The sequence below is a fragment of the Camelus dromedarius genome, chromosome 12, assembly GCF_036321535.1.
Source record: "Camelus dromedarius isolate mCamDro1 chromosome 12, mCamDro1.pat, whole genome shotgun sequence".
Lineage (NCBI taxonomy): Eukaryota > Metazoa > Chordata > Mammalia > Artiodactyla > Camelidae > Camelus > Camelus dromedarius.
The window spans coordinates 32,028,523-32,048,042 of NC_087447.1; the positions used below are offsets into that span (position 1 = coordinate 32,028,523).

Genomic DNA, 19,520 nt, shown 5'->3' on the forward strand with positions numbered 1-19,520 from the left:
GTGACAATGAACAAACTGAATAAAGACTAAAATCTTACCTAGCATCTTTAGGAAAGGCAAGAATTTAAATGATGCAAATGTTCATTTAATTATAAAACAAGCACTCTTCCTTTATTCTATCAAGTTAAATTCAAGAGTCTTTAAGTAGGTTCTCCATGATACCAAACAGGTGACTGTGTTTGGGTTTTGCACTCAAGCAAGTTCTAAACTAAAGTTAATAGATGGAAAGAGTATAGTGGCTGGTGGGGGGATTGCAGCCACGAAGATCTGGGTCTGAGGGTGAGATCTAAGGTTTACTAGTTATGTTATTTGGGGAGATTACTCTATAAAATCTCACTTTTCTGAGGGAAAATAATATTTTGCCATATTTTTGTGAGGATTAAACAAAATAATATTTATTGCTATTCTTAGCCAGTGTTGGGCATGTGGGAAAACTTGCCCAACGTTAGTTTTTTATTATTGCTTTTATTATTATTATTATTATTATTATAAATTATTTGTTTAAAGATTATCTTCATTTGGCTTAATCAACATTAATACACTCTCGTTTTTTCTATAAGCATTTTTTTTTCTGTGCAACTATCAAGTGTCAGTCACCATTCTAAGTAGTGGAAGAAACTTCAGAATAAAAAAATTACTATTGATAGATGTGTATAATTTAAAGTGGTCATTATAATAAGTATATTTTGAATATTTTATCATTTATATTATATAAAAAACAGTTATTTCTAAATATAATCTAAGATTAAGTAGGTCAATTTGGCCAGCATATATAGACAGATATACAGCAGATATCCTATCATTACTGTGAGTTTGTGCTAAATATAAAACTTAAGTAACAGTTTTATTAGAACATGTCATTTTATGAAACACTAAACATCTTACCATCAATTTTTGTCCATCTCTGGGAATAAAATAATTTAGATGAGCCCATTTTCAATAAATTACCTAAGTTGATTATATATTTATTATATATATGGATGCATGTTTTTGTCAGGATGACAAGAAAGACAACTTTTAGTGCACTGCATTTGAACTTAAAGCCTTTGTGTTGAGTCATATGTGCTATTCATTTTAAAGACATTTACTGATTTGTCTTTTCAAAAACATAAGGGAATATCTACTTACACTGAAGTTTATGGTAGAACATTTTTCATTCTATCACTGCAACATTAATATGGTCTTTTGCTTTGAGTTATGAATAGCAGAGGGGGCCACTATCACTTTCTTTCCTCTGAATAAATTCTCTTCAGAACAAATGAAAAGCTCTCCAGCTGCTGGTGACTATTATGCAAAAGGTTTTATCGTTGGAGACTTCTTTTTAAATAATCAAAACCATTTCAAAGAAAAGTATAAGGCAGGACACCTCTGGGAGAAGTAACACAGATCCCTATTCAAAACTGTGTGGCAAGAGACTCAGTCTTATAACCTAGATTCTATAAAAATCTCATGGGCTTCAAATGTCAAATGGAATGCTGTGAGCTCCAGGAATAGAAATGAGACCTTCCGCTAAAGCAAGGGATAGAGATTCAGTGTCACAGAATCCGCAAGGATAAAATGCATTAGACCATGAGTGTATAGTTTAGCTAAATATATTAAGTTTAAACAGATGGTCAAAAAAAAAAAAAAAAAAAAAAAAAAGAAAGAAAGCATGACCATTGTGTTGGCTATTTGGTTTCCACACATTAGAGGCTACAATATTCATGTTGGTTTTGAAAGAAACTGAATTTTTGGATTTATATTTAGAAAGAAAATTTTAAAGAATTGTATTTGGGACTGAATATTACATTGTGAAAATATCATAAATTAAAAGCTGCCCACCTTCCCAGAGCAGAGAACAGGTTCAGAGAATACTCAGAAAGAGTGATATAATAGAAGATAGAACCAGCTCGATGTCAGAAGACTCGGGTTCCAGGCAAGGCTACATCATTTTCTTATTTCTAAAACCTGCCTTCTACTCGCTCTTTCTTATGAGGTAATTTTATGGTTAAGGGTATATGGTATACAGTAAGCACTCAAACTTTACTCCCTTGCTACTTAAGTGGTGGTCCACAAACCAGTAGGATTGGCATCAGCTGAGAGCTTGATAAAAATGCAAATTACTGGGTCCCACCCCAGACTTACTGATCAAAATTTACATTTAAACAAGCTCCCCAGGCAATGGATATGCACGTGGAAGTTTGAGAATCATTATATTAATCAATGTTATGATTACTATAATAAACATCAGGTATAATTCTTTATCTATTTGGTCAAAAATGTTCAAATGTGCTTTGATATATGGAATGTGCTCTAGCAATGTTCAGGATAACAGTGATGGTAAAGAGGATAAAGTGATGATGATGAGTGGAGGAAAAAGAATTTGTGCATTGGATTAGCCCTTAATGGGTATTATGGGCATTTATCACCTGTCAGGATCTATAAGGTACAAAAGATACTTCTCAAGAAAGTGAAGAGATGGCCCTCCACATCATGTCACTCCCAGTAAGTAACATGCAGAAATGTTTGAGTTTAAAGGTAGGAGGCAATTAGGAATAGAACAGGAATTTAGGTGCCTTAAAACGGATCTGGGGAAGGCGAGAGAGAAGAAAAGGCAAATAAGAATAAACCCCACAAACTAATGGATGCTGGGAGTGTGTGTATACACATTTCTCAGAATCACTATTCACTTTAAAACAGGATGCAACATCCATAAAATTCATATAAACAAGGAAAATTTATTCATAATCTCATCAGTAATGGAACATGCATAGAATAAAATGTAGCTAATCAATGTGGTTAATTCCCTTCGCCCCTAAATCAGGAGATGTCCTGGGGCAAGTATGCCCTTTCTGTCTCCAGCACCCAGACTTTATGTGGAATTAATGGATTAAGTCACTATTACTCAGAGCAGCAATAGGAGGCAAGAGTCTTTTCTAATTTGGTTTACATTTATATTTTATTTTTTCTTTTACTTGAAATAGTCATATGAACTAAAATTATCTCATACAAAGCATAGCTTTCTGTAATACGGGGACATGATCTTTGGAGGCAAGTGGATCTGAAATCAAATCCTAGCTGGGTCATTTAGAAGCTGTGTAATATTCTGCAAGTTATTTAATTCTCTAGGTCCTAACCTAGCATCTTTGCTTCTAGAATGGCGGTTTTTGGGAGATTAGATATGGGGGCACATGACCTTGGCTACTGTTATTGCGCATATAGTGTTATTATTGAATATTGCATAGTGAAAATTTGATCCTGGAAAAGCTAGAAGGCTGCCCACTTTCCTAACTCGACCCTGACTCCGTCAAACCCTTGATACACCTATTACTCCTGAGAGACATTTGGTTCTCTTAGATTCCATACTGCTCGCTCTTACATTTTTTCTTTTCTGACATAGGGACAAATGGTTATATTTAGAGAGAGTTTCTGAGCTCTAAAGAGTGAAGTGAGATGATATTAAAGTCCTCTATGAGAACAGGTGTTAAAAAGTCCAAAGTCTAAAATAAATTGTTCCTGGGCAAGAAATACTGGGAATATAAATAATCCAGAGATGATTTGGTGTCCTGAAATTATTATCCTACATTAATATTAATCAAAGTAATATAGCTTTTTTTTTTTTTTACAGAAATACTCATATAATCCCAGTACAGACGACGACAACAACAAGGGGTGATTTGTCAAACACTGGAAGGCAGGCAGAGATGCTTTTTTTCTGATGCAATAGGTATAAAATGGGAAATGTTAATGCTTAAAAATCCACATACAATCCTTTTCACTTTTGTGCAGTGACATCAAAGCAATAACCGTAGGTAGGTCAGTGCCTGACCAGTATTTGATAGAACAAAGAATTGTATAAAACTGCCCTTCAGAGTCATGCATCAAAAGAAGACAGGGCCACACAGCAAACACGAACACAAAGTAAGAATGAAAAACAAATCACACACATTTGCATGCTAGCACAGCAGATAGCAAACCCTTTTCTTGCTGAGGAGATTCTTTCTCAGAGAAATAGGTGAAGAATAGTCACTGGCCTCCAAATCCTATAATCATCCAATAACATAATGATATTGACACAATTACAGCAAGCAAAAATCTGTGCATATTTCAAGTACCCCCCTCCCCAAGCCGTTTTTCTTTCTCCCATCTCCTAGCTCATTAGAATCTATACAAACAGAACAAAATAAAAACAAAGATCTGGGGAAAACATTAAGCTAACGTAATAATCTCTAAATCAGTGTGCTAAAGTACATTACAAATAATAAATCCTCTATGCAAAAATATCACTAATTTAAGGAAGTAGTTCCTACTTAAAATACCTTAGAAAAAAAATCATAGAGCATTCATTTTAGGATTCATACCTTAAACCTTTTTAAGATTGAGAATAAGTCATCAATCTGGTCTAAATCTAAATGATAAAAAGTAAGCCATATAAATATATTCAGCATTATTTCAAAAAGGTGGTTAAGGTATCTAACCTTTGAAAACATATTACATTACTGTTAGGAAGATTATTGATTAATATGGTTTGATAAGTTTTACATCTCTGTGAAACTGAAAATTGAAATGCTTTCACACCTAGAATTTTCTAAACATTTTTTTCTTTACTCCAGAATTGAAAGTTCTTTTCTTTTAAGATAATTACCAGGGGAATATTTTGTGTTTAGGCTGATAAGCTACATACTTTTTGAAGTCAAGAAAATGTTCATGTACATCTTTTTAACATAAAGCACAATCCTAAATATTTTTAAGAAATCCAATAAAACCAATTAATAATCTTAATAAATCAGAGACATGAGAAAGGAAATCCCCTTCAATGTACTGACTTATACATCAGCATGGTTTGAATAGTGGACTTGTCAGTGAGCATTACATGCAGAACCAAAAAGTTAAAGTGTGTCCCACAACACACACAAAAATTTTTGTCATCTATTCCTGTAGTTGTATGAAACTAATCACTTGAAATGTTTACCCTTAACAATATGAAACAGCCCTTATCATACACAGATTATAAAATACACTGATGTCAATAAATAATCCTCTATGCAACTTGGTTCAAATTGTATCTTAATATAAATAAAATTGTTCATGTTTCAGATTACATGCCATACCAGCTTACTGTCTGAAGCTTGTTCATGGATAATTGAAGAAGAAAATGGTACCACTTACAACCCAATTACTATTTATCTTACTTTCAAATTCTGAACATATTTTATTGTTATTTACTAGATGTAAATGCTTGACCTCATGTTCATATTATACCATAATTTTCCCATATTCTTAACTAGTCTCAAAAATATTATGAATATTATTTTTGGTTGGTATCCATGGATGACTACAGTTTGTTTAAGCTGCCACCAAATGTCACAGACTCTTAAAAATATTTCAATGGACAGTCTATTGCCTATCTCTACTTACTTTCTTCAAATAAACTTTTAGAAGTAGAACAACTTGATAAGAGGTTATGAGCATTTCTGAAATCTTTGATACATAGTGTCAAATTGCCCTCCAAAGAAGGCATACTGATTTTCAATTTTTTTCAGCAATTGTAGGAGACCCTGTTTTCCTGCAAACCCAACACTAAATAAACAATTCTTAGTCTTTGCTAATTCTTCATAGTTTTTATTTATTATTAAGGGGTCAAACATTTTTATATTGTTTTTGGACTTCTGTAAGTCTTTTACGAATAAGCTGTTCGTGACATTTATCCATTTTTCTATTGGGTCATTTCCAAAATATTGCTCGGGATATTGTCAAACATTTTTATATCTTTTTTGGACTTAGGAAAACCCCCCCAAAAAGATATGAAAGTCTATTATGAATAGGGTGTCCATGACATTTATCCATTTTTCAGTTGGCTCATTTCCGAAACACCATTTGGGATATTAGTTGAACTTATGATCCAAGAACTGACATTTGAAAGAGGAAACATTCTCTCTCAAGAATGTCTTTGAAGATAAACTGCAGGTTGTACTCTGTATCTGATCGCATGGTGGTACAGAAAGTTATCCGCCAAGAATCAAAAAGACAAGCAGGAGAGAAGCATATGGAGCAAGGTGCTGCCCATCCTCCCCAGGGCATCGCTGGCATAGCTTCCCCACCCACTGAGAGTTCTTGTCATTAGCTGTTGTGGAAAGAGAACAGACTGAGTTGTGAATCAAGATCCTCTCACAAATAATCGTACAAAATAGCACGGCAACAGAGGGTGGCGTATCAGTTGCCACAAAGATAAGAATGCTTTATGCAGGCAGAGACCTTTGAACAGCTAAAGACAGAAGCCTCTTGATACACTCAGTACAGTGATCTACTTTATCATTCATTCAGACAGATGTTTCCCCTTCATCAGGGCATCTTTTCATTGTATTTGCTGTTCAAAACCCTAGGACACAAAGGATGCTCTTCATCTTGTGTGCTACTGAAATGAAATCTTGAGGTAGGGAAAAAAGCAAAAAAACCCTTGCCCTAAATTCCCTTTCAAAGGTGAAGTGTGAAAAGACATCAAGCAGAGGACACAGTGTTACTGTTCCAAGAAAGTCAATTCTGTGGAGTCCAAGGCCTTCAGCGGCGGTGGCTCAATCACTTCCTCACCCTCGGTGAATAATAAGAAAAATCCAAGGAGAACGGGTTCCACCTGGGGACCTGGAATTTCTCATCGTCCTTCCTCTTGATTATACGCACATCTCTGGGCACGGCTGTTTCCTGTCTCTGAATAATCCTAAAGTCAATGCTATGATATTGGCTCCCTTCTTCCGTCTCCACGGGGCCTACTGCACATCACCTCGTGTCCTATTCTAAACAGCAGAAATTTCACATTTATCTTTTCATTGAGCAGCAAACTAGAAAGCCTAACTATATGATTTAGTTTGGTATTGACAGATTTAAAAATTATTTAAAAAATTGTATAGCCTTGAACATTTGGTCTTATTAAAATTTCTTGGCTATACAAATACATTTTAATTGCAAGGTCTAAGCTAAGTGGTACTAAAGAACATAATCAAAAATCAAAGAAATTTTAACAAAATACTCAATTGTTATTGCATATAAATTATCCTGGGCTTTCTTTTTTATAAAGTCAGGTTTTTTTCAAACAGGGTGAAGAACTCAACCATCTCAAAATTCTTCCTGGCATAATTTTATGTGCTCTGGAGTATGTGTTTATATACCAGGGCCATTGTTCTATAAGCTGCTTTAGGCTTTACTGTTTCAAGATAAAATGTATTATTTATTACATGAATGGGGTTTTAAAAAGCCATTCAAGCTTCCTGGAGTCCAGCTGAAAGGTTTATTAGTTCAATCAACAGCAGAACTTATGGGGCTAAGAAAACTGAGACAAGATCATATTTACATTCACAGCTCCTGGTAATTCCTTGGCCTGTAGCCGTCACTGGAAAATGCTTTTTTAGTGGAAACCTGTGCAATGAACAAATTACCAAACAAAGAAAGCAGTTCCCCGACGTAGCCATTCTTTAGCGAGGCAGGGGCACGCCAGAATTTTAAATCATGATGTTAACTGTCCACACATGAAGTGTACTTCTTGTGATGAAGATTTGATTTTTAAAAATGTATATACATATATACACATATATATATGTGTGTGTGTGTATGTGTGTGTGTGTGTGTGTGTGTATATATATATATATATGTAAATGTGTGTGCGTGTACACGCAGACATTGACTAGGTCTTGCAAGGATTTTTTTTTCACAAATAATTTTGCCACACACTCTTTTCCTATAATCTTCCTCTCACATAGTTTCCTATCAACCTGAGAGTTAACATCCATTTGTAAAACAACCACCAGAATGAAAAAGAATTATATCCATGCCTGTCCTCCACTGAGTCTGTTTTACTTTGCTGTGTGGAAACAGTAAGAACGCTGAAAGCCCATGTATACAATGAGCACTCAAGGAGCACGGTGTTGCATACAGTGCGCTGCTGTGCAACTATTCTCGCTTATTTTTTCTTTCGGGTATAAAATGTTCTAGTCTAAGTTCACGGTATTCTCTGCTGAGAGAATTCTCAGAAATTTGATGACAGTCTTTTCCATATCACATCAGCTCTTAGTACAAACACCAATCTCCTTAAGCACATAAAGTGAGTAAGATTTTAGAGGCTGCCATCAATTTCCTGGGTTCAGCAGGGGAACACTGTTCTGCGAGGCCTAGAGGCAGAGAGTATTTTCCTTGTTGGGAGGCAATTTGCATCCTTGTTCTCTCTGAAGGATGCTCAGCTTACTTTGATGCTAATATTTAGTATTATGTGATTTTGTGAATTGATTTTTTTAAAGCCTCAGGCAAAAGAACCAAAGCTTCAGTTTTCCCTTCTAAATGTGTCCTATCTTCACTAAGTTCCGCTTTACTAGAACTGAACTTTAATCCCCAAATTTTCCGTATTAGGGTTATACTGGACTAGATCTTGTAGGAGGTCTGATCATTTAAAGGTATCAAGTAATGTCAAAACACTGAATGGTCCAATGTATGTTTTCACCCAAGGAAATACAAAACCAGACGCTATGGTCTGGAAGTGGATTTGCCAAAATTCAATCATAAAACAAACCAATCCCCTCTCCCCCAGATATCTGGGTAGGCCCTGGCACTAAGGTATCTGCCTTTTATTCCGTCATTTTCAATTATCCTAATCTCCTGCTTGCTTGTCTGATATTAACTAACTGAAAAAAAAAAATCAGTTTCAACAAAGAGAGAGCTTATGGCAGATGGTGTTTTCATACTTGTAGAGGCGAAAAGACAAAAGGGCTCTTGATGGCTGGCTGAAGAATAAATAGCTACCCTTCTAGTCCAAGTAAGAGCCTGGTGGTAAAATTTAACTCTCCATTTTCCAAGTACCCCCAGTTTTGCATTGTATATACTTGTTTTTAGCCAGGAAAGAATTATGCTACTTGTGTTCCTGTTATTTTATGCACAAGGTGACCAAGAGTAAGAGGGTGCAGTTTTCTACCTTCAAAGGCTCAAGTTGACAACAAACTACAATTGTTTTGAAGTTAGCAGACTGTGAAATGACATCCCACACAAAAAAAGTTAGTTTGGGTAGTTACATTGACCAACAATAACTGTAATGTTATATCAGCTAAAAATTCGGAAACAAATACATACCCAAACCTTCGGATTCAAACAGACACGTTTCGTCTACCCCTAAATCTCGGCACCAGGATAGGAAATTTGCCGTATTGTCTCTGGCGAAAAAGGATCCTGAAGGCGCGCTGGCTTTGCAGGGAATCTTCTTCAAGGGCAGATTCTGAAAAACAAAGAAACCTCACTCTGGTGGAATATCTAGCAAAGTCATCACAGAGACACATTAAATGTACATTTACGTTGTCAACAAAACGCGTTGGTAGGACCTCATGTCAATAAATAGGTTTGTGAAGAACTATAGAAAAGGACGTGAAATGCAAATGGGATGTAGCCAGTAATTAAGAGACTATGGAAATCTGTGCCTGTAAGCACATCCTTGCCTTTCTAGTACCCAGAGGTAAATATACACAAGTCCCTTCCCTGGCGCAGGTCACCTCTTTTCTTTCTCTTCTATTATTGCTTTGGCCTTCTCTTTCATCTAAGTTTTCTGTCAGTATTTTTCATAAAGTATGTATAAATGTATTTCTCATTTGTGAAAGAAGAATGAAACACAAATACAGTACATGAATGTAGATAAAGTATAACACACACACCTGCATTCTTATATGCCTACACACACAATAAAAATTCCATGAGAATTATAATGTCAAAATTATGTCAAGAATTATCGAACATCCATGTCCCTATCACAAATATCAAGAAAAGGAACTATTAAAAATCTTTTATCTTTCAACAATAACATTCTATCATCTTCCTTCCAGACTATTTCCTTTTAAATCATAGGTCACTGCGCTGTTATGTAATATAAAAGTCATTCTGGTTGGATTTCTGCTATCAGAACCTTGAAACATATTATTTACATTCTGCATCATTTCTCTTCTGGGATAAGAAAATACTTACAATAAGGGAGGGTGTGAACCTGGAGAGACTTTCTATTAATCGTCTTAGACAGTTTCAGCCCTGGAGATCTCCCTTGGTACCAAACCAAATGTTATAAAGAGTTGTGTGAGGTTTTTTCTGTAATAGAATATCACCCGTTTTCATGGCACTTCATGAACTTATAGAGTATGATTCTATGTGATGCAAAAAACTGAGCCAAGTATTTGGATGCTCTGGGCTAGACAGAATGTTGCCTCTAAGAGCAAAAAGATCAAAGGAGAAGCACTCTGTAATTTAAATTTACAGATAGGTTATTTCCTCTATTCACTGTAAACAACAAATATAAACAAAATGCTGTTGACTGTTGAGGTCAAGGTTTTCAAGGTTGGTTATCAAAGAAATGAAATAGTGGTCTTAGCGTGTTGGTGAAGCCTTGCTAACATCAAACGATTACTAGCATTTTTCCTGTTCAGGGATTTTATAGCTACATAACTAAAATATTCAGTTTCTACATCATTCAAAGGCTGTATCTGTATAATCTCAAAGATCCATCTCTTTGTTGCTGACTGAATTTATTTTAGGGTAGACTTTGCATGAATATACACACATATATAGGTACATATAACAACACCCCCTTAACCAGTTGGTTATGTAATGGTTTCCAATGCTTTCCTATAGGAAATATAAAAACAATAAGAAATAGCACAGTATAATGTTTCCTTTATAAAATATTCATAAACATCAATTAGTCAATTTTTATTTAAATTAAAAAATACATATCCTTAAATCTAACAATTCACTTCTAAAAATCTATCCTACAGATATAATGGTATTAGTGCTTAAAAATACATGTTCAAGTATATTTGTTGCAACACTGGTTGAATAGGAAAGAAATATAAATAAGAATAAGTCAAGAATGGGCTAGTTGAATAATATATAGTATACAAATACAACCAAACTCTATGCAATCATTTAAAAAGAATTAGATAAATGTGTATGCATTGAATCACAAAGATGTTCAGTATATACTCTTAAGCAGAAACCAATTAATTTGAACACAGATACGTATGATACAATTTCTTTTTATGATGTGTGTGTATACACAGATATACTAGTCATATATAATGTTAAAGATGGCTGTATATAATGTTAAATTGCATATAAATGTCAATTATAAATACAAATATTATATTTATTTACATAATATTAATTTGGGAAGAATTCAAGAAGGACATCCATCAAATCGATAGTAATTATCTTTGAGGCAGGTGATTGATGCATAGATTTACATAATGCCATAGTATGTAGTAGGATTTTGAGTGACTTTTACAGTTTATCAGTATTTTCAGATTAAATAATCAAAGTAGGTAAATTATGTCAGCCAAAATATAAAAAAGAAGATTTGGTGGAAAAAAATCTTCAAGAAGTGACTGTAAAATTCCTCTATGATGCACATAAGACAAGAACATATAAAGATTCAAACACTGACCCATTTTAAAATCTACCACCTGTTGGGTGAAGGGATAGAGCTCAGCAGCAGAGCATGTGCTGCGTGTGTGCGAGGTTCTGGTTCAATCCCCAGTGCCTCCATTAAGAGGGGAAAAACATCTACCATGTCTATCCTGGGTGGGGAAAAAAACTTGTGAAATCACTTCAAACTGATGAACGAGTTTGCACACAGGAACTATAACCTAGGAACGATAAAATGTTTGACAGAACTAAGGGCATGCCAAAGGACACGAGGCGCATGGCTTGCAGGGCAAAAAGGACCACAGTACACAGATTGCACTAGAGAAGCTAGAGATTGCTTTGACACTTGATCCACCAAGGACACATTTTGAGAGAGTACCCACAAGCCACAAGCCCTCAAAAATCATTCAGCCTACTCTTTAAGAACTTATAAGCACAAACACTAAGCATATTAATGAAAACAGCATTTTCCCCCCTAGAAGTTTATGGTCCTTACAAAGTAACCTACATATCATATGCCAGAGTCTAAGCATTGATTTAAAACTCAATCACCTTGAAAGACATGAGAGTTACTTTAGGACAAATAAAATGAGAGCTAGCTAGTGACACTTGGTAACTTGGGAACCTTCAAGGAAGAGGAATTCAGTGGCACCAAAGACCTAACCTTGTGGCATGTAAGTGATTTATAGGGTATTTGTTCCTGTCCTGGAGCTATTAGAGTCAGTACTTCCACGTCAGCTGAAGACTAGAAAACTGTAAACTCTGCGAATGGAAGCTTCCAATCTCATCCAGATAAAATCTTTTGTTGGGTCAAATTTTAAAAAGTCATTCTCATTAGTCCAGATGCCTAAAGAAGCTTCACACACGGGACCTGTGAAGTCCATCACATATAAACAAGAGTAAGTATCTCTGCTCATCAGCCGAGAGCAGTAGTTCATAGCTTGTAGGATCTAATATTCTTCCTGGCTGCATACCAACCAAAAATCAAAGGGTCAAAATTCTTCCCAGGGGTGCTGTGCCATTCATTTATAAATAAAAGTCTCAGAGCAGAAATCCAATTTCACTTGAATTAAAGAACAAATGATCAATAATACCAGTACCCAATACCTTTTGAATGTAAAAATATTTTTGACATATTTTACACACACACACAAATTTATAAAGTTCTGAAGACGTTAGCAATTACATCTCTCCAAATTCTGTGACTTTTAAAAAATTTATTAATTTCTCTAGGCTCTCATGGAAATCCTAGAAAAAAATGCCCACTTTGAATCTCTTTTTATAGCACAATTATACATAAAATGCTTCTCATAAATTAAGAAAAGCATAACTGAAAAATTTAAGTAATACTTTCGAACTTTTTTGAAAGTTACCTAATATAGAATGAGTAGAGAATAGTTGTCAGGCTGTCCTGAGATTGGGTAGAAATTTAGGCTGACTTACTCACTAGCAAGTCATGCCACTGTATTCCAGCCTCCACTGAGTGGGATTCAGTATTTTGTGTTAGCAAGAGGACAAATGACTACCAAAAACCATTGGGACTGTGTGCAATTAGTCAGCAGGATGCATGTGAACTTTCCTAATATTGAGAGTCTGACTGAGAGTCTTTTCTAATATTGAGAGTCTTTTTATCGCTCAACTTTATTAACCCCAGTTATGTACTCATGGCCCCTAAAATACGGATAGAATGACTAACATACAAGAAAATGGTCTGAATTCTGAAAGTGTCCTCCCCATTCCCTCAGAACAACAACCAAGTTAGTTTGCAATAAAAAGAAAGAATTTTAGTTTACTTCTAAGAGCTTTTAATTCAGTCCATTACCTCTTTGGTTAATCACCTCCTAGGGCTTTGGACTCCATTTACCTGAGTTCAAACTCAGCTATGCCACCTTCTTGCTATGAGACTTTAGATAAATTACTTAATGTTTCTGTGCCTCAGTCTTCTCTTCCAATCAAAGCACATAGGGAAAAAAAAATCTCATTCGCTGTGTGTGTATGCAAGCACAAATTAAATAATATAATTCAAATGTAGAAGTAAGTGCTCAATAAAGGTCATTTATTTATTATTTTACTGTTTTTCATTTATTTATTTTAATTAATTAATTAATTAATTAATTAGTTTATTTTATTGAAGTTTAGTCAGTCACAATGTGTCAATTTCTGGCGCACAACATAATGGCCCGGTCACGCATATACACACATATATTCATTTTCATGTTCTTTTTCATTGAAGGTTATTATAAGATATTGAATATAGTTTCCCGTGCTATACAGAAGACATTTGTTTTTTTGTTATCTATTTTTATATACAGTGGCTAACGTTTGTGTGCTTTTTATGATAAATAAAGTTTATTTATTATCATTGCCATCAGTGCAAGTAAAAATATACTGAATTGCCTGGGAGTTCCTTTTCTCATATTTCCCTGCAAACATTTCACTTCTTCTGTAATGGGTACAAGAACTCAGAAAAAGATTGGCAAGCCATTTATTTCTATCTTTGCCCTAAACTTGAACCTCACCTTTAAAATAGTTTTCTAAGATAACTTTCGGTAATAATAGAAATGTTCTCTATCTGTGCTACCCATTACAGTAACCACTAGTGGCATGTGGTTACTTAATGTCCATTACTGAGCACATGAACTTGGTGAGTGTGACTGGAGACTAAATTTTAAACGGTATTTCTTTTTAACCAACTTAAACAGCCACATGTGGCTTGTGGCTATCCTATTAGGCAGCACGTTCATAACGGGGAAAGTAAAATCATTACTCGGGGTTTCAGAGAGTCTGATATTTGACCACTTGACTACTTTCCCTCTACTACTGTCCCCGTGTCTTTCAATTCCCTCCAAATCCAACAGTTCCCCTGGATATAGTTACAGAGACGTACAACTATGTCTGTCATTTAGAAAGATTTTACTTATGAGCTGCAGAGTTCACCACATGTATGTCATAAATATGGTGTCGTGGGTGTTACAGCTTCAGAAGGGCAGCAGTGACTGATTCTACTTACAATATTTATAATAATCTGTGCCTAGAGAACCAGGGTGTTACGTATCATTATTCTGCCACAGTGCCAAATATAGTGCTTTACACATAAACAGTACCGACTTGTTTTCTTAATCATATGGTGGGTGGGGAAGAAATAAATTAACATTGTGAGTGCCCACCACGCTCTAGGCACGTAAAATAGATACTTTCATACACAGTATCCTCTTTAATTCTCAGAAAATGATGCCATAAAATTAGTAGACAACAGTATCAACATTTTCTAAGATGAAAATCTGAGTTCATTCAGTCAAAATCAAATTGTTCAGACTCTCATACCCACACACTTCAAGTTTAATATATTTCAGTATTTGATTTATTTCCCAAGGTTTTGGCCAGGTAACATTAAAATAAAGAATTGTGTATTTTCTTTCATCTACTAAACCTAGAAAAAAAAGTTGGAGAGAATAGCATCTTTAGTTCTCCATATGCAGGGAACTGAGAATTTAATACTAGTAGTTTAAATAATCCATTCTTCAAAGAAGTTTGAGACCAAATACTCCCCTTGATGATATCAAGTAGACATTTCAGATATAAAACAGAAGAGATATATAAAGTAGAAATGGAAATTGCCAAGAACTAATATCTTTCCTTTTCCAAAGGGTATATAGAATATACTTTGAAATATGCAGGCAATAAAGTCACTCTTTCCATGATGGAATCAGTGTTTCCACTGAATCCCTTTGCTCCTTTTAGTTTTACCATATATTTTATTAAAAAAAAAAACTCTCAAAAATGATTTCATTGAACATTCATAGTACCAAGGTATCTAAATATATTTACCAAGTGGATTTAGAAAGGATGAAAATATATTCTTCATGATTAAAATTACTGGAACTAAAAACAGGGGAAAAATTATTCCTGGTACTACCGACCTCTTCTGCAGACCCTGCTCTAGACCTCATGCCTCGGACAGAGTGAGCAGTGATTTAGCATTCTAGCAGCTGAACTTGCTGGCACTGAACTCAAAATTGACCTTCCCCATCCTTTCCCTCTTCAAGATAGATTCCACTCTGTGGAGAACAGGTCTTGCAGCAAAATTTGGTGTAATATTCATGCTAGAGTAACATAAGAATATTGACATAAATAAGAAACAATTCTAAAAAAGTTTTCTCAAAGTAGACTTCTGGTATACCCTGTAAAATCATAGAGAAATTACTTGACCAATAAAGCTAGAAAATGTTAAGTATTTTTAATTATCTGAAATTATCTCTGGCACAATATAAAATGTAGCTGGAAATTAAGGTCTCATACTCCAGGCTTGAAAGATAGAGATGGACAATAGAAAGTTAAGATTTAAATGAGATGAAAACTTACATCCACACAAAAACCTGCACACATATATTTATAGCAGCTTTATTCATAATTGCCCATACTTGGAAGCAACCAAGATGTCCTTCGATAAGTGAATGAATAAATAAACTTCTGTATATCCAGAAAATGAAATATTATTCAGTGCTAAAAAGAAATGAGATTTCAAGCCATGAAATGACATGGTGGAACCTTAAGTGTATATTACTAAGTGAAATAAGCCAATCTGAAAAGGTTACATATTGTATGATTCCAACTATATGATATTCTGGAAAAGGTAAAACTACAGAGATAGTAAAATAACTAGGAGTTTGGGAGAAGAGGGGTATAAACAGGTATGAGACTCAACACATGGTTTTTAGGGCAGTGAAACTATTATGAATGATACTATAAGAGCAGATCTATGTCATTATACATTTGCCAAACCCTCTGCAATGTACAACACCAAGAGGGAACACTAATGGAACTGTGAACTTTGGATGATGATGGCATGCCAGTGTAGGTTCGTTGATTATAACAAGTGTACTATTCTCTTATACTCTGCTTAATTTTGCTATGAATCTAAAATTATTCAAAAAATTAAATTCTATGAAAAAGTTATAATGTCATTGATAGTTCATTTAAGACATACCAAATGCTTCACAAAAGAAAAAAACAGAGGAAGTTCAAAAACAAATGCATTCTTTCCATTTCTGTATTCATCTTGCCTAATTTTACATATACACCCACATGGGAATCATTATCTAAATGCTATGCTGCCATGAATAGCTTCTGTTCTCCCAACTAATGGTTTACACACGGCTAGACAGAGATTATCTTCTTAAAAATTCCTGAAGTCTAGTTCTACACTTTAAAATTCAGTTTCTTGGTGGGTCTATCTAAAAAACTTTTAAATAGAAACCTAATCTGATTTGATTCAACCAATCATTATTAAATCACAATTCTACACCTGGTCTAACACTAGATGCTGGAGACAGACAAAGTCAAGGTTCATTTCTGGAGACCCTCAGGATCTTTGAGTACAGACTTAAAAATCATGATATTGTATGGTAAGAATTACAATAGAAGTTTAGGCATTCAAACAGAAGTTTAAACTTAGTTCTTTGGAAAATTTAAGGATGTGCATTTAACTTTGGGGAGGGGTTGATGGGGCATCATTATAAAAAAGCCTCACAGAGGAGCTGCAATTTATAAAATCGAAGGATCTCAAGTGCTCACCAGGCATAAAAAATGATGAGCAGTGCATTCCATAAAGTGAAATCTTTGACAGGGAGGCAAGGTGTTATGGATGAGTACAGAATGCATGTGGAGGAGGAAATGAGAGCAGAAAAGTTTATTAGACCAGGACCACAATGGGTATCTTATGCTTAACAAGAATTACTGATATTGTAACCTCAAGCAGGAGTTATAAACTCAAAGGCCCAGAAGAAGTCAGGCAGATTAAGTAACAGAAAGAAGTGGCTAGCTCTAGGGGACTGACTATAGGGAGTAGTGGAGATAATGGAAAATTAAGAAGCTCATGCCATCCATGTCCAGGAGGGGCAGCCATATTTATTTAGTTCTAACTCACTGTTATCATAAAGAAATGCAGTCCCAGTATTGTTAGATATTCCAATTTTTCAGAAGAACTTGTAAATCTGTACACTTTAAGGTGAAAAATCCTCTGAATTTGAACAATTGTATCTGTAAGCAGTTACACAATCTCAGTGTTCATAATGGGGAGTGATAAAAAATTGGTAACATTTTAAACTAAGAAGTAACCTAATTATATGCACACTTTGGAAAAAAAAACTAGGTCATTTGTTGTCAAAGGTGGATTTAAGGAACAAAAGAACTTTTTTCAGCTAATTCTACGGAAGTGAAAAATAGTGATTTCTTTTTCATCTGCCACTGCCATCTTGGAACACCTCTAAATCATAGTAAGAGTAGTAAGCTTGCAAGTTAGGTTTGAATGGAAGGAAGAAAAACTTATTTGTGAATATAAGATTTCTCAGAGAAAGGAGTGTGGGATGCCAGGTGTGACGGTCCCTCAGAGTCTCAACAAAATTATCAGTAAACAATTAATTATAGGAGTTCAAACAAATTGATAATAATTTTTTAAATGTTTTTGAGAGTATATGTCAGTTTTCTGTGTCCTTTCTACAGTAAAGAAATTACCTTAAGGAAATAGGCAGGAAAATTATTTTAAAATGTATCTTTCCCACAAACATTTTGTACATTCTAAGGTACAATAATTTATGATGACTGGAAGCAAATTTTGAGTTCACAGGGCCACTGACTCTAATATTTTAGTTAAAATTAGTTTTTAGTACCCGTCTGTAAAATATCCAACAAACAAAAGCATTTTTCAAAAGTCCAAAGATTGCTTAATGGATGGATTCCAGGAAACTCAATTTATTTTAGTGGCTACTGATTTTGAAGTATTTTGACCAGACTTTTTTTTTTTTTTTTTTTTTTGGTTACTCCACTGGACTGCTGATTTGGGGGACACTGTAAATGCCCATCAATTGACCGATAATATCTTCCTAAATGCTCAGTAGGTTTTAAACACAGGGATGTTAAACTTTAATAATTCAGAGGAAAGGATTACACTTTGACAACAAATCACTAGCAAAAAGATGATAACCAAGGACGGTAATCTATCTAACCTTTTGAAACCTCAAGTCCATCATTTGTAACTTGTTATGAGGATTAAACAAGATGTTTTGAAAAGTGCCTAGCACCAATCCTAGCCCATAGTTTATCTTCAATTAATGTCAATTTTTTCAAATGCACATCTATTTTCAGTCTATTTACGAAGAATGTCCTGATGAGAGTTGAACACTAGTTACATCATCACATCTGTAATTAGTATAAGAAGCCCACAAATACATAGGGGAAAATTAAAAGAGTTGCTTTATATTTGTATGGTAATTTAATTACAATTTGTTTCTATCCATCCTCTAATTTTTTTTTTAATCATGCTGTGCATTCATCCGCATCCTCCACACTCTAATCTCAGTGGAAGCTTCAAAAGGCAAATTTAGCTTCCCAGTGCTTTTAGGATAAAGACAAATCTCCTGATAACATGGCTTTCACAGTCTGTCTGAGCCTGGCTCCTACCTACCGACGTAGCACCAGGGCCCTGCAGTCTCCTCTAGCCACCTTGCTTCTGTTCCCACGCCCGCGTACTCCCTACGCTCCCTCCCACCACCCAGCCCCCACATGGAACTGTCCTCTGCCCTCCTCATGCCTCTCTGCCCGATTACCTTCCAATCCTGGATGATGGATCACTTCCCCCAAAGCACCACCCCTCAACACTTCTTTATAAATTGCTTAAAATCTACAATATTCAAATGCTCCTACAGCCATGTTCCCTGTGTGAGATGAATTGATGAGCAAGTCTCTTCCTCCAGATGGCTTAGTTCCATGAGGAATGGAACAGTGTTGGTTTTGTTCACCCCAGCACCTAGTATAATACCTATCCAATAGTATTTATGGAATAGTTGTTGAATAAATACAAGTCTGAGTGCAGCTAAGGCATATATTACAGCCAGCACGGGGCAGCAGAATGGAGTGGTTACAAGCACAAACTTTGGAGCAAGTCTGCCTGGCTCTGAATCCTGAATCTTGACTCACTAGTCATGTGATTTCAGACAGTAACTCAGCTACACCTGTGGAATGGCATATTAACAGTGTCCACATCATAGGGTTGCTGTGAGCGATGTATGAGGCTATCTGGAAAGTTCCTAGAATAATGCCTGCCATCC

The 19,520-nt window shown here is 35.1% G+C and overlaps 1 protein-coding gene across 1 annotated transcript in view; it reads right to left on the reverse strand.

Moving 5' to 3' along the window:
• The window catches only part of GAS2 (growth arrest specific 2), a 110,423-nt gene that overhangs the window by 65,573 nt on the left and 25,330 nt on the right, over positions 1 to 19,520 (reverse strand). Inside the window, exon 3 of the mRNA XM_031459869.2 lies at positions 9,088 to 9,229. Within this exon, the coding sequence (XP_031315729.1) occupies positions 9,088 to 9,229 (142 nt within the window). The remainder of the gene's footprint in view (positions 1 to 9,087; positions 9,230 to 19,520) is intronic.